The sequence below is a fragment of the Salmo salar genome, chromosome ssa17 (genome assembly GCF_905237065.1).
Source record: "Salmo salar chromosome ssa17, Ssal_v3.1, whole genome shotgun sequence".
NCBI classification, from domain to species: Eukaryota; Metazoa; Chordata; class Actinopteri; order Salmoniformes; family Salmonidae; genus Salmo; species Salmo salar.
In genome coordinates, this window is record NC_059458.1 from 61405936 (window position 1) to 61429086 (window position 23151).

The 23151-nt window shown below is 41.7% G+C and overlaps 1 protein-coding gene across 3 annotated transcripts in view; it reads left to right on the forward strand.

Annotated features, from left to right (window-relative positions):
* The first annotated feature begins 20 nt into the window (after nt 1-20).
* The window catches only part of prp12 (Poly polymerase 12), a 33343-nt gene continuing 10212 nt past the window's right edge, over nt 21-23151 (forward strand). Inside the window, exon 1 of one of the 3 annotated variants that reach the window (XM_014153330.2) lies at nt 21-572. In XM_014153330.2, the coding sequence (XP_014008805.1) occupies nt 298-572 (275 nt within the window). In that variant the 5' untranslated portion in view covers nt 21-297. The remainder of the gene's footprint in view (nt 573-23151) is intronic. The other 2 variants (XM_014153329.2, NM_001140056.1) reach the window with 2 other exon arrangements.

Sequence of the window (23151 nt, forward strand, 5' to 3'; positions counted from 1 at the left end):
TGGTATTTTTTACAGTAGACAGACAGGCATACAGTAGACCTACATATTTACATTCTAATGATAAAGATTCCAGGCCTATTTATATAAATACTATAACACATTGGCTAGTGTCAAGCTCTTGCTAATTATTTTGTGCAATATGAACGCTTTATTGCATTGCAGAAGAAGGAATGATCAGTAAGGTTATACTAAGTTTCGGTTTCGATTCACTCTCCAGCTTCCTCTCAACACATCATTTTCTCGTCAGAGTTCCGAACCATATGGAAAGAATATAACGTTGTTTAACGGGTTGAAGAAATGATGGAATCGACCATAACTAAACTTATTTGTGCTAATCATGGATCAATGAACGTCGATGAATTAGATGCGAATTTTTACAGTGACTTGCAAGTCTCGGTGCGGGATGTAATTACGAATAGAGCGACATTTTGTTTTGTTGTTTTTAACGGAAAGCAAAGGGTGGTAGCCAAGACTGGACTTCGACTGTGCAAATCCAACAATTGCCAGGGATGCCGAAATTTACATTTTTGTAAACGATTCATGCTTGGGGATTGCCCATTCAGTCGGAGAAGGTATGGAACTTCAACGCTTCCCAATTTTGTTACTGTTGTTACCGTGAAGCAATTTTAATCACAAGGCCTGCTCTGGGGAACATTTGGCACATAGCCTTTCCCTTTGCTTCATGGCAGGGATCATAATTACAATTAATTTGACTGCAAATTGACCGCAAGAATCCCAAACAGATATAATATTTCACTGAAACGTAATAATTTCAAATCTTGCTTACATTTGTATACGATCAAGTCTCTCTCTATTATGCGTGGGAATACTTGGAACAGATTTCTCAAATTAAAATCACTTGCAGCTGATCTGGTGTTTTTAGTATTTTATGTCCAAATACGTGGGGAGCAAATATAAAACAACCGTTGCTGCCAGTTGTGGAACCATGCTTTATGGCGTTATTGGTGTATATAGAGAACCACCAGGGTTGCCAGGTGAAAATACTTTTTTTAAACAAATGACCTCTCAAAACCCGCGCACAAGGCCTGAGAACTATTCCCCCATTTGTTTTTCCACAGCAAGACGATTTAACTTATTTTGACTGCTATAATTAAGCAATAAGGCACAAGGAGGTGTGGTATATGTTCTTAGGACACAGCCCTTAGCTGTGGTGTATTGGCCATATATGCCTACCACAAACCCGAGGTGCCTTATTGCTATTATAAACTGGTTACCAGTGTAATTAGAACAGTAAAAATAAATGTTTTGTCATAACCGTGGTATACAGTCTGATATACCACGGCTGTCAGCCAATCAGCATTCAGGACTGTAAATAAATCCAGTTTGTGCATGTGCATAACTATAGATAAATCCGACAGGAGAGTTTGAGTGATGAAAGTTGGACAGAGGATCTCAAAATCTCTGTGCAAGAAACACCATTTTCTGGCAATTGTGCCGTTATGTGCCAGATGTTAAGACTACAAAATGTTAGAAATGGCCTATTTGCGAGCTTGACTTGTTATTTCAATAGGAATAGGCTATTGACTAAAATCAGTGTTTATAATTGCAATTCAACTTTGCCTTGATTTGCTGAACTAGATGCAGGTAGCCCATAGCCCCTGGTAGGCCAACATCTCATTTCAGGGAAAAGTCCTCAATGAAACTGACATTGAGCTGTAACCATGATTACAACTGATAACTTCCAATTTAAGTAACTAAGCATCGCCATTAATAATTGCATAATAACATAAGGCTACAACAACAAACTGAAGTTATAGGCTATTTATTAAATATATTTGCCAGCTCCAGGTAGGCTACACAAGGGGCACAAATTCATATCGTGATTTCAACGTATTTATTGTATCAAATGGTAGGCTACAGGAGCCTACAATGGCATAGAAATTAATAGCTTACTTGATGGCCAACATATGCAAATCTATCATTCTCCACATTTAATGTCACTTTTTCCGCTATAACAGAAGTATGCGAATGGAATTCCAAAACTTCCATTTCAAATTTCCACTTGCGCAGTGCTCGAGACACAAAAACCCTTTGCTTGATTTGATTTTCCATAAGAAAAGTCGACATTAGAATGCAGTTTACTTTAAACCAACTATCTAAAGCGCTCTAGTGTGCCGAAAGTCGTTTTCCAATGCTTTGTCTCCATCATATCAGTTCTAGAACATTAATATGTTTTATGGAAAAAGGTTTGGAAATAGGTTTCTCCATAATGACCAATCTAAAAAGCCTACCTACAACTGGTAAAAAGTTGTCTCCATGACTCAGCTGCCTGCTGCAGCGCTCTCTCAACCAGTGGTCTCAACACACACAAGCACCCCTTCCCACCACTCACTCAGTAACTGCCTGATAGTCAGCAGCAGGTCACAGTGAAAGTTCCACCATACAGTTTTCCCATGGGGGATTTTAGAAACATTTAAAATAAGGGCTGTGTTCTATGTAGGCTTACCCTGGTGTGACGTTTTGATAACCGTGTAAATCTCTCTAGGATGACTTTTATCAATATATTCACCTACAGTTGAAGTCGGAAGTTTACATACACTTAGGTTGGAGTCATTCAAACTCGTTTTTCAACCACTCCACAAATTTCTTGTCAACAAACTATAGTTTTGGCAAGTCGGTTAGGACACCTACTTTGTGCATGTGTAGCAGTGTAGGTTCCGTCCCTCTCTTCGCCCCAACCCGGGCTCGAACCAGGGACCCTTGCACACATCAACAACTGACACCCACCGAAGCATCGTTACCCATCGCGCCACAAAAGCCGCGGCGGCCCTTGCAACGCAAGGGGAAACCCTACTTCAAGTCTCAGAGCGAGTGACGTCACTGATTGAAACGCTATTACCGCGCACCACCGCTAACTAACTAGCCATTTCACATCGGTTACACATGACACAAGTAATTTTTCCAACAATTGTTAACAGACAGATTATTTCACTTAAAATTCACTGTATCACAATTCCAGTGGGTCAGAAGTTTACATACACTAAATTGACTGTGCCTTTAAACAGCTTGGAAAATTCCAGAAAATTATGTCATGGCTTTAGAAGCTTCTGATAGGCTAATTGACATCATTTGAGTCAATTAGAGGTGTACCTGTAGATGCATTTCAAGGCCTACCTTCAAACTCAGTGCCTCTTTGCTTGACATCATGGGAAAATCAAAAGAAATCAGCCAAGACCTAAGAAAATAATTGTAGACCTCCACAATTCTGGTTCATCCTTGGGAGCAATTTCCAAACGCCTGAAGGTACCACATTCATCTGTACAAACAATAGTACGCAAGTATAAACACCATTGGACCACGCAGCCGGCATACCGCTCAGAAAGGAGACGCGTTCTGTCTCCTAGAGATGAACGTACTTTGGTGTGAAAAGTGCAAATCAATCCCAGAACAACAGCAAAGGACCTTGTGAAGATGCTGGAGGAAACAGGTACAAAAGTATCTATACCCACAGTAAAACAAGTCCTATATCGATATAACCTGAAAGGCCGCTCAGCAAGGAAAAGGCCACTGCTCCAAAACTGCCATAAAAAGCCAGACTACAGTTTGCAACTGCACATGGGTACAAAGATAGTACTTTTTGGAGAAATGTCCTCTGGTCTGATGAAACAAAAATGGAACTGTTTGGCCATAATGACCATCGTTATGTTTGGAGGAAAAGGGGGATGCTTGCAAGCCGAAGAACACTATTCCAACTGTGAAGCACGGGGATGGCAACAACATGTTGTGGGGGTGCTTTGCTGCAGGAGGGACTGGTGCACTTCACAAAATAGATGGCATCACGAGGAATGAAAATTATGTGGATATATTTGAAGCAACATCTCAAGACATCAGTCAGAAAGTTAAAGCTTGGTCGCAAATGGGTCTTCCAAATGGACAATGACCCCAAGCATACTTCCAAAGTTGTGGCAAAATGGCTTAAGGACAACAAAGTCAAGGTATTGGAGTGGCCATCACAAAGCCCTGACCTCAATCCTATAGAAAATTTGTGGGCAGAACTGAAAAAGCGTGTGCGAGCAAGGAGGCCTACAAACCTGACTCGGTTACACCAGCTCTATTAGGAGGAATGGGCCAAAATGCACCCAACTTATTTTGGGAGTTAAACAATTTAAAGGCAATGCTATCAAATACTAATTGAGTGTATGTAAACATCTGACCCACTGGGAATGTGATGAAAGAAATAAAAGCTGAAATAAATCATTCTCTCGGCTATTATTCTGACATTTCACATTCTTAAAATAAAGTGGTGATCCTAATTGAACTAAGACAGGGAACTAGGATTAAATGTCAGGAATTGGGAAAAACTGAGTTTAAATGTATTTGGCTAAGGTGTATGTAAACTTCCGACTTCAACTGTATATTTACCCCCCAAAATGAAATGCTAATTAGTTGCTAATGTGGCTATCATAAAGAACTACAAATACCATGATGATCTGGACGAGACTACCGAATCGAGGCAAAGGTAAGAATCTCTGGATTAACTATCTAATGTTAGCTAAATTTACTAATGAATACATTGACTACATTTCTTTAAATTGACAGTTCTATGAACTGTCTTGTGTAAGTTTTAAATGGACACAATACCTGTTCGCAAAGGCGTCAGCTAGAGATCATGTGCAGGAGTTTGCTGGGATTTGTAGTCTTGCATGATGTCTACTTTGATGCTACATAGGATTTTCGAATATGAGAGTAAATAGAGCCGAATATATTGATAAAAGTCACCTTCTCCGAGAGAGACTTACATGGTTATCAAAACGTCACCCCAGGGTAAGCCGACACAAAACACAGCCCTTATTTTAAGTGTTTCTAAAATTCCATATGGGAAAAAATGAATGTTGGAAAATGATTGGAACCATTTTCCTGTTTGACCGCTAGTTGTTTGGGGGGAATTAGGACACATCCACTGTGGGGCTCTATTAGGTATTTACATTTAGATAACATGTTGCGCCTAACCCAGGCAAAAAAATATCATCTGTAGCCTACTTTCTGTAGCCTACTTTTAGGGCCAAGTGAAGAGAAAAAAAATAAAAAAATGGTGATGGGTGGTGGCACTTTGATTTTGCACAGATAGTACTTTAAAAACGTAAATAAAGTCAAAATTACATTTTGAGAGTAAAGTGGCAATATTTCAGGAATAAAGTGGCAATATTTTGAGATTAAAGTGGCAATAATTCAGGAATAAAGTGTCAATATTTTGAGAACAAAATGGCTATAGTTTGAGAATAAACTCGCAGTTGTATTAATTGCATGCCTCCATGGCTCCCTGTTGCTGTGCGTGCCACCTTAGTAGATGACTGTTAATTAAAACTATACTTTAGAATTGGCTTTGGAAATGCTTGCTATTTTAGCACATAACCTCTTACATCTAGACGTTTCGCTAGCGGAACACCTGCTCCAATATCCAATGATGGGCGAAAACTTCAATTTTTCAAACATATGACTATTTTACACCATTTTAAAGACAAGACTCTCCTTTATCTAACCACACTGTCCGATTTCAAAAAGGCTTTACAGCGAAAGCAAAACATTAGATTATGTCAGCAGAGTACCCAGCCAGAAATAATCAGACACCCATTTTTCAAGCTAGCATATAATGTCACAAAAAACAAAACCACAGCTAAATGCAGCACTAACCTTTGATGATCTTCATCAGATGACACTCCTAGGACATTATGTTATACAATACATGCATGTTCAATCAAGTTCATATTTATATCAAAAAACAGCTTTTTACAATAGCATGTGACGTTCAGAACTAGCATTCCCACCGAACACTTCCGGTGAATTTACTAAATTACTCACGATAAACGTTCACAAAAAACATAACAATTATTTTAAGAATTATAGATACAGAACTCCTTTATGCAATCGCGGTGTCCGATTTTAAAATTGCTTTTCGGTGAAAGCACATTTTGCAATATTCTGAGTAGATAGCCCGGCCATCATGGCTAGCTATTTTGACACCCACCAAGTTTGGTACTCACCAAACTCAGATTTACTATAAGAAAAATTGGATTACCTTTGCTGTTCTTTGTCAGAATGCACTCCCAGGACTTCTACTTCAATAACAAATGTTGGTTTGGTTCCAAATAATCCATAGTTATATCCAAATAGCGGCGTTTTGTTGTGCATTCAAGACACTATCCGAAGGGTGACGCGCCCGGCAGGTTTCGTGACAGAAAAATTCAAAATATTCCATTACCGTACTTCGAAGCATGTCAAACGCTATTTAAAATCGATTTTTCTCGTAAAAAAGTGATAATATTCCGACCGGGAGTCGTTGTTTTCGTTGAAAGACAGAGAAAGTAAAATGGACTCTTCTCGTACACGCGCGCACCAGTCTCATTGTTCTCAGATCGACCACTATCCAAATGCGCTACTGTTTTTCAGCCATGGCCTGCAAAGTCATCATTCAACGTTCTGGTGCCTTCTGAGAGCCTATGGGAGCGTTAGAAAATGTCACGTTACAGCAGAGATCCCCTGTTTTGGATAGAGATGATCAAGAAGGCCAAGAAATGGTCAGAGAGGGCACTTCCTGTTTGGAATCTTCTCAGGTTTTGGCCTGCCAAATGAGTTCTGTTATACTCACAGACACCATTCAAACAGTTTTAGAAACTTTGGAGTGTTTTCTATCCAAAGCTAATAATTATATGCATATTCTAGTTTCTGGGCAGGAGTAATAATCAGATTAAATCGGGTACGTTTTTTATCCGGCCGTGAAAATACTGCCCCCTATCCATAACAAGATAATAACCTAATTATTAGGACCTGGAAGCGGTTTTGCCACAGATTGGGTCTTTTCAGAAGGAGGAACCACACGGACTAATCTGTGTGTTTACATACAGTGCCTTCAGAAAGTATTTATACCCCTTGACTTATTCCACATTTTGTTGTGTTACGTCCTGAATTCAAAATTATATACAAAAATAATAATTATTACCCATCTACACACAATACCCCATAATGACAAAGTGACACATGATTTTAGAAATTGTAGCAAATTTATTGGAAATGAAATGCATAAATATCTCATTTATTTAACTATTCACACCCTGGAGTCTCTAAGAGCTTTCCACACCTGGATTGTGCAACATTTGCCTATTGTTCTTTTCAAAATTCTTAAAGCTCTGTCAAATTGGTTCTTGATCATTGCTAAACAACCATTTTCAGGTCTTGCCATAGATTTTCAAGAAGATTCAAGTCAAAACTGTAACCTGGGCCTCTGCACGCCTATGTAGATATTCCATAAAAGAATCTGCCGTTTCCAGCTATAATAGTCATTTACAACATTAACAATGTCTACACTGTATTTCTGGTCAATTTGATGTTATTTTAATGGACAAAACATTTGCTTTTCTTTCAAAAACTAGGACATTTCTAAGTGACCCCAAACTTTTGAACGGTAGTGTACATATGAGATGAGTAGTGCAAAATATTTAACATTATTAAAGTGACTAGTGTTCCAATTATTAAAGTGGCCAGTGATTTCAAGTCTATGTATAAATGGCAGCATCCTCTTAAGGTGCTAGTGATGGCTGTTTAACAGTCTGATGGCCTTGAGATAGAAGCTGTTTTTCAGTCTCTCGGTCCCAGCTTTGATGCACCTGTACTGACCTCGCCTTTTGGATGATAGCGGGGTGAACAGGCAGTGGCTCGGGTGGTTGTTGTCCTTGTTGATCTTTTAGACCTTCCTGTAACATTGGGTTCTGTAGTTGTCCTGGGGGGCAGGTAGTTTGCCCCTGGTGATACACTGGGCAGCCCACACCACCCTCTGGAGAGCCCTGCGGTTGCGTGCGGTGCAGTTGCCGTACCAGGTGGTGATACAGCCCGACAGAATGCTCTCAATTGTGCATGTGTAAAAGTGTGTGAGAGTTTTAGGTGCTAAGCCAATTTTTTTCAGCCTCCTGAGGTTGTAGAGGCGCTGTTGCGCCTTCTTCGCCACACTGTCTGTGTGGGTGGACAATTTCAGTTTGTCAGTGATGTGTACACCGAGGAACTTTAAGCTTTCCACCTTCTCCACTGCGTTCCCGTTGATAGGGGTGCTCCTTCTGCTGTTTCCTGAAGTCCACGATCAGCTCCTTTGTTTTATTGATGTTGGGTGAGAGGTTACGCACCCTTGTGGGGCCCCTGTGTTGAGGATCAGCGAAGTGGAGGTATTTTTTCCTACCTTCACCCCCTGGTCGTGGCCCGTCAGGAAGTCCACGACCCAGTTGCACAGGGCGGGGTTCAAACGCAGGGCCCCAAGCTTAATGATGAGCTTGAAGGGTACTATGGTGTTGAATGCTGAGCTATAGTCAATGAACAGCATTCTTACATAGGTATTCCTATTTTCCAGATGGGATAGGGCAATGTGCAGTGATTGCATCGTCTGTGGATCTATTGGGGCGGTAAGCAAATTGAAGTGGGTCTAGGGTGTCAGGTAAGGTAGAGGTGATATGATCCTTGACTAGTCTCTCAAAGCATTTCATGATGACGGAAGTGAGTGCTACGGGGTGATAGTCATTTAGATCAGTTACCTTTGTTTTCTTGGGTACAGGAACAATGGTGGACATCTTGAAGCGTGTGGGGACAGCAGACTGGGGTTGGGAGAGATTGAATATGTCTGTGTCACGAGAATTTTGCTATCTCAATGGTTGAACTCAACTATCATTCAAGCTTTGACCAATTCCACAGGTTGTAAGGCTCTGGTTAATGAAGAATTTGACAAAGTCTCAGATTCTGCAATAGATCAATACTTTATTCAGAGAGCGCTCTGTCTTCAAAATGAGAACACAATCTTTTTATAGCACACACACCCACAAATGAACTCACATCAGTAGAAACTCCACCTCTCTTTAGGTGGGCTGTATTTTTCCAAAGTTCACATACATTGTTTATCACCCTTCTGCAACATGTTTCATCATCTTCTGCAAGCCTAGCCATTTCTAACAGTTTTTCTCCCCTCTAGGGTGGGGAGGCCTCTTTCCAGTTATTAGTTTCACCATTATCACAAGTCAACAGTTCAGTTGTCCTTCAATATCTCAACTATACCCAGCTCATATTGCGAAATAGTAACACAATGGCCTAGTCACACACATTATTGGATTATGAAATTTCATACAATTATATGGTTTCAGGGTGGAATACTTTAGTCATTATCTTAAACATACAAATTATTCTATCTGTCTGTTAACACTCCAGCCAGCTGGTCTGTGCATGCTCTGTGGACGCGGCTAGGGATGCCGCCTGGGCCGGCAGCCTTGCGAGAGTTATCACGCTTCAATGTCTTACTCACGTCAACCACGGAGAAGGAGAGCCCACAGTCCTTGGTAGCTGGCCGTGTCGGTGGCACTGTGTTATCCTCAAAGTGGGCAAAAAAGGAGTTTAGCTTATCAGGAAGCAAGACGTCGGTGTCCGCGACGTGGCTGGTTTTCCCTTTGTAATCCGTGATTATTTGTAGACCGTGCCACATACGTCTCATGTCTGAGCCATTGAATTGCGACTCCACTTTGTCTCTGTACTGATGTTTTGCCTGTTTGATTCCCTTGTGGAGGGAATAATTACACTGTTTGTATCTGGCCATATTCCAAGTCACCTTGCCATGGTTAAATGCGGTGGTTCGTGCGTTCATTTTTGCACAAATGCTGCCATCTATCCACGGTTTCTGGTTTGAGTTGGTTTAAATAGTCACAGTGGGTACAACTAGGGTTGCACATTTTGGGGAATATTCAGAGGTGGAAACTTTCCGTGGGTATATATGAGAAATAATGGAAATATATGCAAATGAACATTAATACCATTTAAATGTAGATTTTGTTGCATTGGATATGTTTACCATATCATATGGAGACTGAAACATCAACCTTTTACCTTATCATAAGTCGACATAATTGCAAATGATAAAATCCTTCCAATAGAAATAAAAATACAATTTAGTTACGAATTGAACTTTAATTAAATGAGTTGACTCTTCACATGGGATGATTTCACTGAACAACAAAAGAAAGGGAATTTTGAATGATCCCCAATGAGCCATCGCATCTCCCAAAAACATTTTCAACATACATCTGTACAATTATAGCCTAGAAACTAAAGCTTTGGTTGTCATCCTCTCAGGCTTCCATGTCTTCTCCCTGGACCTCCTCAATGTCCACCTATTGAACATTAGACTCTGAGGCCTCATCTTCACTGTCACTTTCCAACCTTGTTGAGGATGGCTCGTTGTCGTCAGGCACAAAAAGCCTCAAATTTGCCCGGATGGTCACCAATTTTTAAAGCCTTGTATTGGTCAGCCTGTTGCGTGCTTTAGTGTGTGTGTTCCCAAACAAGGACCAGTTGCACTCTGAGGCGGCTGTTGTTGGTGGGATTTGGAGGATGATGGAGGCAACAGGGGAAAGAGCCACAGATCCACAAAGTCCCTTCCACCAGGTGGCTGATGATATATGTTGGCACGACTGCCATATTGCATCTCCATCCCAAAGCCCTTGCTTGGAAGTGTACTTCACCAGACTGCCAAGAACCTTGCCCTCATCCAGGCCAAGGTGGCGAGACACGGTAGTGATGACACCATAGGCCTTGTTGATCTCTGCACCAGACAGGATGCTCTTGCCAGCAAACTTGGGGTCCAACATGTACGCTGCGGCATGTATGGGCTTCAGGCAGAAGTCTTCATGCTTTTTGATGTATTTCAGAACTGCAGTTTATTCTGCTTGGTGCAACAGTGAATTGGGCAGGGCAGTACGGATTTATTATCTTACATCTGCAAGCAGAGTCTGAACATCAGACAGAATGGCATTGTCTCCCTCAATCCGTACAATGGCTACTGCTATAGGTTTCAGGAGTTTCAGGCTGCTTACCACTCTCTCCCAAAATACATCATCCAGGAGGATCCTCTTGATGGGGCTGTCCATATCTGCAGACTGTGATATGGCCATTTCTTGGAGAGACTCCTTCCCCTCCAGGAGACTGTCAAACATGACAACACCACCCCAACCGGTGTTGCTGGGCAGCTTCAATGTGGTGCTCTTATTCTTCTCACTTTGCTTGGCGAGGTAGATTGCTGCTATAACTTGATGAGCCTTCCCAACCTAACCATTTCCTCGGCTCTCTTGTAGAGTGTATCCAGTGCCATGATGTCCTTGAGGAGCAGATTCAATGCATGAGCAGCACAGCCAATGGGTGTGATGTGAGGGTAGGACTCCTCCACTTTAGACCAAGCAGCCTTCATGTTTGCAGCATTGTCTGTCACCAGTGCAAATACCTTCTGTGGTCCAAGGCCATGGATGACTGCCTTTAGCTCATCTGCAATGTAGAGACCGGTGTGTCTATTGTACCGTGTGTCAATCAATCAATCAATCAAATGTATTTATAAAGCCCTTCTTACATCAGCTGATGTCACAAAGTGCTGTACAGAGACCCAGCCTAAAACCCCAAACAGCAACCAATGCAGGCGTAGAAGCATGGTGGCTAGGAAAAACTCCCTAGAAAGGCCGGAACCTAGGAAGAAACCTAGAGAGGAACCAGGCTATGAGGGGTGACCAGTCCTCTTCTGGCTCTGCCGGGTGGAGATTATAACAGAACATGGCCAAGATGTTCAAATGTTCATAGATGACCAGCAGGGTCAAACAATAATAATCACAGTGGTTGTAGAGGTTGCAACAGGTCAGCACCTCAGGAGTAAACGTCAGTTGGCTTCTCATAGCCGATCATTCAGAGTATCTCTACTGCTCCTGCTGTCTCTAGAGAGATGAAAACAGCAGGTCTGGGACAAGGTAGCATGTCCGGTGAACAGGTCAGGGTTCCATAGCCGCAGGCAGAACAGTTGAAACTGGAGCAGCAGCATGACCAGGTGGACTGGGGACAGCAAGGAGTCATCAGGCCAGGTAGTCCTGAGGCATGGTCCTAGGGTGGTCCTAGGGCTCAGTTTGCTTACCACTCTTGTGTCTGTACTCTTGTAGAATACCGGTTGAGGGGGTGGAGATGATGTAGTTAATTATTCCTTGCCCACAAACATTTGACTACCCATCAGAAATTATTGCAATAGTCTGCTTTCTCTATGATTTGCTTGACCTTCACTTGAACTCTGTTGAACTCTGCATCCAGCAAATGAGTAGATAAAGCATGTCTGGTTGAAGGGGTGTATGCTGGGCGAAGAACATTCCGAAATCTTTTCCAATACACATTGCCTGTGAGCATCAGAGGTGAACAGCTCGAGTAAGACATTCATCAGCATTTCTCTGACTACGTTCCTCTATTGAGTCAAAAAAACTTCTGATTCCAGGAGGACCGTTAGCTGTTGCTATCGATAAGGTGTCTGATTCATAATTTTCACCTCAAATAGAAGTAGATGGACTTTTGTTAGAGATTGCTTGTTGTGAGCACTGAGGGAACTTTATGCACTTGGCCAGATGCTTCTGCATCTTTGTTGCATTATTCACATATGATTTGGCACAGTATTTGCAAATGTACACAGCTTTTCCTTCTACATTAGCTGCAGTGAAATGTCACCACACATCAGATAGTGCCCGTGTCATTTTCCTGTAAAGATTAGAAAACAATTAGTAAAGAAACAACAAATACAATTCCATGTACAGTTAAATAGTTAAGCAGTTAGATTAAACAACTCCTTTGTAAGATACATGTTTTAAAATGAAACATGTATGGAAACAGGTGAATTAACACTCCTCAGTTAGCAGGCTCAAGCAAGCTAAAACCCACATGGTAGCAAAAACTAACAAGCAGAAATTGTTAACAAGTTAGAAATGATTTCAACACTTTTCTGTAGGGTACTATTTACAAGTTAACAGAAAATCATGTATGTCATATAAAATATATTACCCCACCCAGTATTGTAATCAAAACTTACCAGAAAGCATGTAGTCCTTGGCTCAGACAGTGTAGTAGTGTGGGCTCAATAGCATCTCATTAGTGTGTAAGACCTTGAGAATCAGCTGTTCATGTGATGGAAGAGTGCACTGTGCATGCAGAGGGTTGCAATTCCATTGAATTGGGGATAGTTTAACCAAAATATGCCACAAGACCTAGAATTACCTTGTGTATCCCACAAAAAAGATCACTTATAAACAAACTTTTTGGATGAATTTAAGCAAAATCCCCAAAATTCCCGGGCTTAACTTCCCGTGGAAAATTTCTGGAAAAGTTATGGAAATTTACCGGAAAGTTTCCGACCCTTTGCAACCCTAGGTACAACATCTCCTATACATTTCCTGATAAACTTAGTCACCGTATCCGTGTATTCGTTGATATTTTTGTAAAGGCTACTTGGAACATATCCCAGTTCGCATGATCAAAACAATCTTGAAGCATGGATTCCGATTGGTCAGAACAGCGTTGAATAGTCCGTAGCACAGGTACTTCCTGTTTGAGTTTCTGCATATAAGAAGGGAGGAGCAAAATGGAGTCGTGATCAGATTTGCCGAAGGGCGGGCAGGGTGGGCCTTGTAGGCATTTTGAAAAGCTGAGTAACAGTTGTCCAATGTTCTCAGAGTGAGTGCTCCAGTCAATGTGTTGGTAGAACTTCGGTAGAGTTTTTCTCAGATTAGCTTTGTTAAAATCCCTGGCTACAATAAATGCGGCCTCAGGATATGTGGTTTCCAGTTTGCATAGTGTCCAGTGTAGTTCTTTGATGGCCATCGTAGTATCGGCTTGAGAGGGAATATACACATCTGTAACTATAACCGAAGAGACTTCTCTTGGGAGGTAATAAGGACAGCATTTGATTTTGAGGTATTCCAGGTCAGGACTTGAGTTTCTGTATGTTATCACAATCATGCAATGAGTAGTTAATGATGAAACATACACCCCCGCCCTTCTTCTTCCTCTTCCCGGAGAGATCTTTATTCCTGTCAGTGCGCTGAACTGAGAACCCAACTGGCTGTATGGACTAAGACACTATATCCAGAAATAGCCATGTTTCCTTGAAACAGAGTATGTTACAATCCCTGATGTCTCTCTGGAAGGAAATCCTCACCCTGATCTCGTCAACTTTATTATCCAGAGACTGAACATTAGCGAGTAATATACTCGGAAGTGATGGGTGGTGTGTTCACCTCATAACCTGGAGCAAACAATGCAATTATCACAACACAGGTTGTGATATGGATTTTTTTCTGGCTTTGCCAGCAATTTTACCCATACACCGCTGCTGTTAGCGACTGGCCGTTAGCAAGTTTGGTAGGCTACTAATGACCATCAGCGTCACTAGAGCGCAGTTTAGGAGAAGCCTAGTTACCGTGACTCAACAGTCATGTGGAATTTGACTGCAGCCATGGCTCGTGACTGCCTGTGCAGCGGTAAAGCCCTATCTGAAACAGCAATTTTGCATTCCATTATTATAACCTGACAGATGTAGCCACTAGTCTTTATAAGGTGAACAAGTGATAACCTAAGTGTTATAGTTGAAACAAATAACCTATAACAGAGATGATGCCCCTGTTTTGGTATAACCTATGCATCTTTCATTCCTCCCATCCTTGACGACATCACCGATGGATGGATAGTGAAAGGAGATATTAGCTAGGCTACCAACCAAGTCATGTCAGATCAATTATTATTTCTTTATATAGGCCTATCATCATTGATATCTAATAGGCCTATATTTAGATCAATCAATCAAATGTATTTATTTATAAAGCCCTTTTTACATTAGCAGATGTCACAAAGTGCTTATACAGAAACCCAGCCTAAAACCCCAAACAGCAAGCAATGCAGATGTAGAAGCACGGTGGCTAGGAAAAACTCCCTAGAAAGGCAGAAACCTAGAGAGGAACCAAGCTCTGAGGGGTGGCCAGTCCTCTTCTGGCTGTGCCGAGTGGAGATTATCAGAGTACATGGCCATTTAAGGCCAGATTGTTCTTCAAAATGTTCAAACGTGACCAGCAGGGTCAAATAATAATCACAGTGGTTGTAGAGGGTGCAACAGGTCGAGCATTCAGAAGTCGAGACAGCAGGTGCGGTAGAGAGAGAGAGAGTCGAAAACAGCAGGTCCGGGACAAGGTAGCACGTCCAGTGCACAGGTCAGGGTTATCCTAGCTGCAGGCTTTACAGATTAAACTGGAGCAACAGCACGACCAGGTGGACTGGGGACAGCCAGGAGTCACCAGGCCAGGTAGTCCTGAGGCATGATGCTAGGGCTCAGGTCCTCCGGGAGAGAGAATTAGAGGGAGCATACTTAAATTCACACAGGACACCAGATAAGACAGACCGACCCTAGCCCCCCAGCACATAGACTATTTCAGCACAGATACTGGAGACTGAGACAGGGGTGGAGTTGGGGGACACTGTGGCCCCGTCCAACGATACCCCCGGACAGGGCCAACCAGGCAGGGTATAACCCCACTCACTTTGCCAAAGCACAGCCCCTACACCACCAGAGGGATATCAACAGACAACTAACTTACTACCCTGAGACAAGGCTGAGTATACCCCATGAAGATCTCCTCCACCGCACGAGCCAGAGGGGTGCAAAACCGGACAGGAAGATCACGTCTGTGACTCAACCCACTCAAGTGTTGAACCCCTCCTAGGGACAGCATAGACGAGCACTAGTAAGCCAGTGACTCAGCCCCAATAACAGGGTCAGAGGCAGAGAATCCCAGTGCAGAGAGGGGAGCCAGCCAGTCAGAGACAGTAAGGGCAGTTCGTCGCTCCGGTGCCTTGCCGTTCATCTTCGCACCCCTGGGCCAGACTACACTCAGTCATAGGACCTCCTGAAGAGAGGAGTCTTCAGTAAAGACTTAAAGGTAGAGACCGAGTCTGTATCTCTCACATGGATAGGCAGACCATTCCATAAAAATTTAGCTCTATAGGAGAAAGCCCTGCCTCCAGCTGTTTGCTTAGAAATTCTAGGGACAATAAGGAGGCCTGCGTCTTGGGACTGTAGCGTACGTGTAGGTATGTACGGCAGGACCAAATCAGAGAGATTGGTAGGCGCAAGCCCTTGTAATGCTGAAATTGCCAGATGGAAACTTGGTGTGTGTGAGAGTGCGTGTGAGTTATTACATCATTAGATTGATAAGCGTGAGTGTGCAGTGACACCTATTTGAACAATGTGTTTGATTATTATGGCCATTTGTTTACCCATTTATGTAACCACACGGACTTAAATACCTCATCCAAGTCCGTGTGGTTCCTCCTTCTGAAAAGACGCAATCTGTGGCAGTCACAACCTCTTCCATGTCCTAATACTTATAATAATTTGGTTATTATGTGCCAAAAGAGCAAGGATTTCCTTGTTACTAAAGCCAATTCTAAAGTATAGTTTCACCAGTCATCCAACTCAGGTATTTCAAAGGTGGAGCACACAGCAACAGGCAGCCAGAGTTATGCATTTATTAACCAAATCCCCTACTTTAATCTTGAAATACAACTGCAACTTTATTCTCAAAATATTGTCACTTTATTCTCGAAATATTGCCACTTTATTCTCGAAATAAAATGTTGACTTTATTTAACAAAATACATTTCAAATTTATTCTCGAAATGTCTCGACTTTATTCTCTAAGTTTTTCAAGTTTATAAAGTACAATCCGTGCCCAAAACAATCCAAGTACCACCACTCATAATGTATTTTTAATTGTTTTGGTCTTCACTTGGGCCTAATAGTCTTCCATATCATGCATACCAAAAATCTGAGGGGGCACAAAGTATGTGAGGATATCTCTGGGGTGGTCTGAGGGGGGCTAGGCCCCCAAACAGCCCTTTCCTGCAATCTTAATCACTATGCTTAATTCTATGTCAGAAATGTTTATATTTCTTTATATCTAAGCATACAGTGCTTAAATTCTCCCACGATTGCTCAGTTTGGCCAGACGGCCAGCTCTAGGAAGAGTCTTGGTGGTTCCAAACTTCTTCCATTTAAGAACAATGGAGGCTACTGTGTTCTTGGGGATCTTCAATGCTGCAGAAATGTTTTGGTACCCTTCCCCAGATCTGTGACTGGTTCTTTTTTTAAAGAATCTAAATATGCTACTCTGTATTTCTGCTAAAATCATGAATGTGAGGAATGTGAGTCTTATTCAGTACATTTAGTAATTGCTTGCTTTTCTAAAGTCTACCAACCTTGCCAGCAGGCATGCCAGCTAAGATAGTTGGACAAGCTAGCTGAAATGGCTTCTTGGTGACCAGTTATAAGGTTGGGAGACGTGGCTAGTAGTATTACAGAGAAACACCAACAAAAAATGAAACCAAAAAAATAATACAACTATTTTTTAAACCGGGCAAATCTGAGGAGGCACAATTCTGAGGGGGCCTACTTTTAAAAACTTTTCCAGTTGTCTCTGTCCAAAATATTCCATAATTACGCATGAAATTACGCATTGCATTCAAAAGTTTTTCCATTGTGCACAAAGATAAAAGTAGTGCCAATAAATTGTAAGAAACAGGCCTGGGCATATTATCATGCACTGATCAAATACCCACTGAGAACAAACGTCTGCTCAAAGTCTATTTTTGATTTACATTTGGTTGAGTTGTCAACTAACATGAATTCAACGTGAAATCAAATAAAAATACATCATATTGGATTTAGGTTAAAAGTTGGGTGAGAAAAATACGAAATTCCCTTACGTTGATGACATTTTGCAAATCCAATCAGTTTCCATGTTGATTCAACGTCATCACATTACACATATTTTTTTTAATGACATGTCAACAACGTTGATTCAACCATTTTTTTGCCCAGTGGGTACTGTAGGATCCCTTTTTTTACTGTTTCCAATGGATTAAGTATAGCCCTATAGCCTCATCCCACTGGGCACACCACGTAATTTCAATGTGGATATTTTTGTAATATTTGTTTGAGATGTTGATCAGTGAGATTTCAATATTTATATACCCACTCAGAAAGACAGACAAAAGTTTGTTGAATTCCCAATGTATTATCACTCTATGAGCTCAGATGCAAAAATGTAATGTCCAATGTCTTTAAATTAAAGATCCAGGCAGCCTCTCGTTTTTACAATATATTATCGAGGTCACCCCCTCTCCTAGGGAGAGTGACATGTTCGATGCCATTATAACGTAGAGACAAAATTGTTGTTGACCAGTTGAAAAATGATTTTATTGAAATGGATAACACGATTGAAGAGAAACACACAGCTCGTCAAGGAGCTGTTAATGATGATGGCATATTCAATGAACTGATGAAAACTAACCAAGCGCTCCAGGACAAGTTGTCTACCGAAATAAAGGAACTTAAAATCAAGAAATTGAACCAAGACAAAAAAGACAAGGCCGAGGACAAAGTCTACTTCTGGAGAAACCCTGACAAAAGAGGTCCTGCTCCTCCTCTCCATGACAGACGCAGGAGGGAGGCTGCTCACGTCTATCCTCTCCGTCTGACCAACGCTCTACAACCAGCGCCTCATCCGCTTCCAGTGCCAGTTTTTTATCCAACGAGAGACTGGGCCAACGGAAGTGCGGAGGTGACCGCACTTCCGCAGAGGTGGCTCACCGACGAGATGCCTCACCCGACGGGGTAAAAAGAAACGACTACCAGAGGCAGGGGGACCGTTCACACGGTCCCAGAACCCACAGGACTGAGTGTCTTTAATTGATCAAGCAAGATATTGAGCCCTGCCCATGTCTCCTTGCTTAATAAAGGGTTATCTTTTGTGCCTACAATTCAGTGCAACGATTTCTATATTAAGGTAGACATGTTTAAGTTTTTTTAGAAACATCCGTTTAAGGGAATACTTTAGTACTTTAGTAGGTTGCTCACCTGCACATACTCCGACTCCTTTTAGAAGTAAGAGTTACTTTATACCTCCAGCCAATCGCAATCACTCTATCGAGACATATTGCAGACTTGTTGAAAAAGATGTTGTTCATCTCCTTAAGAACAAACAGGAGTACATATCGTTCCATAATTTACCTAAGGATGAAAAACAAGCTTTGCTTGATTTACAATCCGATACGTCAGTCTTTACCCGCCCTGCTGATAAGGGTGGGTCGGTTGTACGACCCGATATGGCAGTCCTTACCCACCCTGCTGATAAGGGTGGGTCGGTTGTACGACCCGATACGGCAGTCCTTACCCACCCTGCTGATAAGGGTGGGTCGGTTGTACGACCCGATACGGCAGTCCTTACCCACCCTGCTGATAAGGGTGGGTTGGTTGTACGACCCGATACGGCAGTCCTTACCCACCCTGCTGATAAGGGTGGGTCGGTTGTACTCATGGATAGGACAGCTTATGTAAATGAGTGTCATAGACAACAGCTTGACAACAAGAAACTCAGAAGTGACCCCACTGCCCAATTTCAGAACACAATCTTTACTGTCCTAGATGGGTATTTAAGTTCTGATCAGATAACCAAAAAAGAACACGACTTTTTGGCTATTCAACACCCTAAAATTGCCACTTTCTGTACTTTGCAGAAATTACACAAGAATGTTACAAAACCTCCAGGGCATCCTATTGTAGCGGGCATTGATGCAGTAACAGCCCCTCTATCGACTTTTGGTGACTTTTTTATTAGACCACTTGCAGAACAGCTCCCCTCCTTTGTAAAGGACACCAGCAGTATGGTCTCAGAACAGCTCCCCTCCTTTGTAAAGGACACCAGCAGTATGATCTCAGAACAGCTCCCCTCCTTTGTAAAGGACACCAGCAGTATGATCTCAGAACAGCTCCCCTCCTTTGTAAAGGACACCAGCAGTATGATCTCAGAACAGCTCCCCTCCTTTGTAAAGAACACCAGCAGTATGATCTCAGAACAGCTCCCCTCCTTTGTAAAGGACACCAGCAGTATGATCTCTGTCATTGAATCTCTTGATCCTCTCCCTGAGAATACTTTGTTAGTAGCTTTTGATGTTGAGTCGTTATACACAAAAATTCCACAAGAGGGCGGTATTGAAGCTATGGAACATTTTCTTCTGCAACGTGACCCCAATGAACTACCTTCCAGTGCATGCATTATAACATAGGCTGAAATAGTACTCACACACAACTACTTCATGTTTCTAAATGATTTCTTTATTCAGACGAAGGGCACTGCTATGGGATCCCCCATGGCTCCTAACTATGCTAATTTGTATGTGGGTTACATGGAGAAACAGTCTATTTTCAATCCTCTCAAAAATGTTTTCTTGCCTAACATCATTATTTGGAAACGGTATATTGATGATATTTTTGTTCTATGGAGGGGTGATGCAAAATAGCTCCAGGCATTCCAAGCTTTTCTTAACTCCTGTTCTGAGCATTTGAGATTTACTATGCAATCTGATACATGTCAAATCTTGATCTTCTGATCTTGTGTGAAGATAATGTTCTATACACTGGACTTTACAGGAAACCTACTGATCGTAACAGTTTGTTGAGGGCTGATAGTTGTCACCCACTTCACTTGAAAATTGTTTGCCCTACAGCCAATTCTGTCGAATCAAAATCATTTGCAAAAAACTATCAGATTTCGATAGAAATATGGCTGAGATGCAAAGAAAATTCAAGGAGAGGGAGTACAAAAATGGTCAGATTAATACTGCCATTGAGAAAATTCTAAACAAAATGAGACATGACCTTTTTCAAGGTCAGTCTCGCTAAAATACGCATTCTTGCGTTCTAACTACCCGCTATTCAAAGTGCTCTGAACAAATTAAGGGAATCGTTCACAAACATTGGCACATTCTAAGATCCAATGATAGGATCGGTAATGTGTTTTAAACCTTCCCTTGGTCGTATTCTTGCGGGGCAGAAATCTCAGAGATCAATTGGTAAACTCTGATTTACCAGCCCAAGATATTCCTAAACAACGTCTATTTGCGCCCCTACTGGATGGAAACTACAAGTGTAATGGCTGTGCTCAATGCAATGGCACTTATAAATGTAGATCCTTCAAACACCCCCAAACAGGGAAACAGATCCCAATCCAAGGTGTTATTACGTGCTCCACTAAGGCAGTTATTTATCTTATAACTTGTCCTTCTGGTAAAAACTGTGGGTAAAACAAAGCGTGAATTAAAAGTACGAATCTCGGAGCATCGTAACACCATTAGGTACAAAAACTCGACTTACCCAGTTGCGGCCCACTTTTTGGAAGCAAACCACTCGATTTCGTCTCTACGTTATATTGGCATCGAACATGTCACCCTCCCTAGGAGAGGGGGTGACCTCGATAAATTATTGTTAAAACGAGAGGCTGAATGGACCTTTAATTTAAAAACCCTTGCTTCCTTCCGTCTCAACGTAGACTTTGATCTGAAGCCATTCTTGTGATTATTGTGATTTTGCTATTGTAAGTGTTTGTAGGCTTATGTGGCCAAATTGTATCTATGATTGTACGCTATCCATTTATGTTTTTTGTATGCTATTTTAATATGACAATTAACCAATGATATCAGGCCACACCCGGCAATGGTGTGTGTCTATTGACACTATATAAACGAGTCACTCCGCAGTGTTTGTCATTATACCCTGATGAAGACAGCTTGTCTGTCGAAACGTTGGACATTACATTTTTGCATCGCTCCTAGAGTGTGCGGCTCCCCTTTATTTTCAAGTGTTCCATTCCGCTAGCCAGCACCTCGCCTAAATAGGTGTGTTTCTTTCACCTCTAGATCACTATGCTCTCAACCATCTAAAAGCACAACCAAATTCCAATGGAAAAGCGATGTCTGATTTTGGTTTAGGGCTCGTTTCAATCCGTCTTGCCAATGTTCAGCGCTATAGAGCGCTTAAAATATTAAGGTCATTTCTGATTGAGCCAACATATGCAGTGTTTACTGTGAATGCAGGAACATTACCTTTAAATTTCAATCACACTATAGCGCTGAACTTCGGTGATACAGATTGAATCAAGCTCTTAGTTGTCATCTGTCAGGGATCCCTCTGGAACTTTCATTGCGCACACCTGGCTCCTATTCCCACTGATTGTATTTGTATATATGTGCCCTTTGTTCACCATGGTGCTGTCGATTGTTGTTCCAATGTCCGTTGGTGTGTGTGTGTGTGTGTGTGTGTGTGTGTGTGTGTGTGTGTGTGTGTGTGTGTGTGTGTACCTGTACCTGTGCTGTGCACAGATGATTAAGGGTCTCATCCTGTGTGTTAATCATTGTGCACATGTGTATTTATTCAAGGTACTCCTCGCTCTTTTGTTTGGGTTTAAACCCTGTGTTTTGTGTATGTGTTTGTTTGGTCTTTGTCCCCGTGCCTTTACATGGCACGCTGTAATTTTGGGTGTAATAAAAAAAACTATTACGCATTCCTGCGCCTGTCTCCCGAATCTCTTCATACCAGCGTGACATCATCTAAATGTGTTATCACTGCGCTTTCAACCATTTAAAACCACAACAAATTTCAATTGAGAATACAATATCAGATATGTTGTATTTATGAATCTATTTGATGTGTTATCACCTTCACAGACCTGCAACCTTTGCATGCTATTTTGAGCATGCACACTTTCAGTGATTACATAAGAAGTTTATAGTTGATTATACAAGGGGTGGGTCTAATCCTGAATGCTGATTGGTTAAAACCGCATTCCAGCCGGTGTCTATTCCACAAGTTACCACTGGCTAAATCTATGAAGTTAAAATGCCTATTTACTCTATTCCATTTGACTGCGCAATCCACTGTCTCATCAGCCCAGCCAGGTAATTTATAAACTTGATCTCCACTCTAAAAAGCATCTAGACATTATCTCACATTTCTTTTAGACTGACATTTAGTTTTCAACAGCAGAGATTTCTATAAACCTTGCTGTCTGTCTCCCCGACATTTGCAACATTGTTTCAATATTTAAAAAAATCTCCAACTGTCCAATAGTAATTAATATGTCGGGACGATACAGACAGGCAGGCAGCGTTTCTCAGCCAGTCGAAATCATGAATCAGCTGGCATCATTTTTATGGATATATACAAATAAATGTAAATTGAAAAAATGTAAAACGAAACGGAGTGCAGCTAGTTTGCAGACTTTTCAGCTTCAGTTTTAAGTGATGTGTTAGCTGTGTTGTTGGCTAGCTCCTCTGAACAACAGTGTCCTGACGAGTGAGCACATTTTCTATACCAGGGGAAATCGCTCATTGTTATGGGTGTATCCAAATAAATGTAATTTAGAAAAAAAGCTAAAGCAAATGCAAATACAGCTACTTTGTTGTTATTCTGGCTGCACTGTTTGACGTGACTGTAAG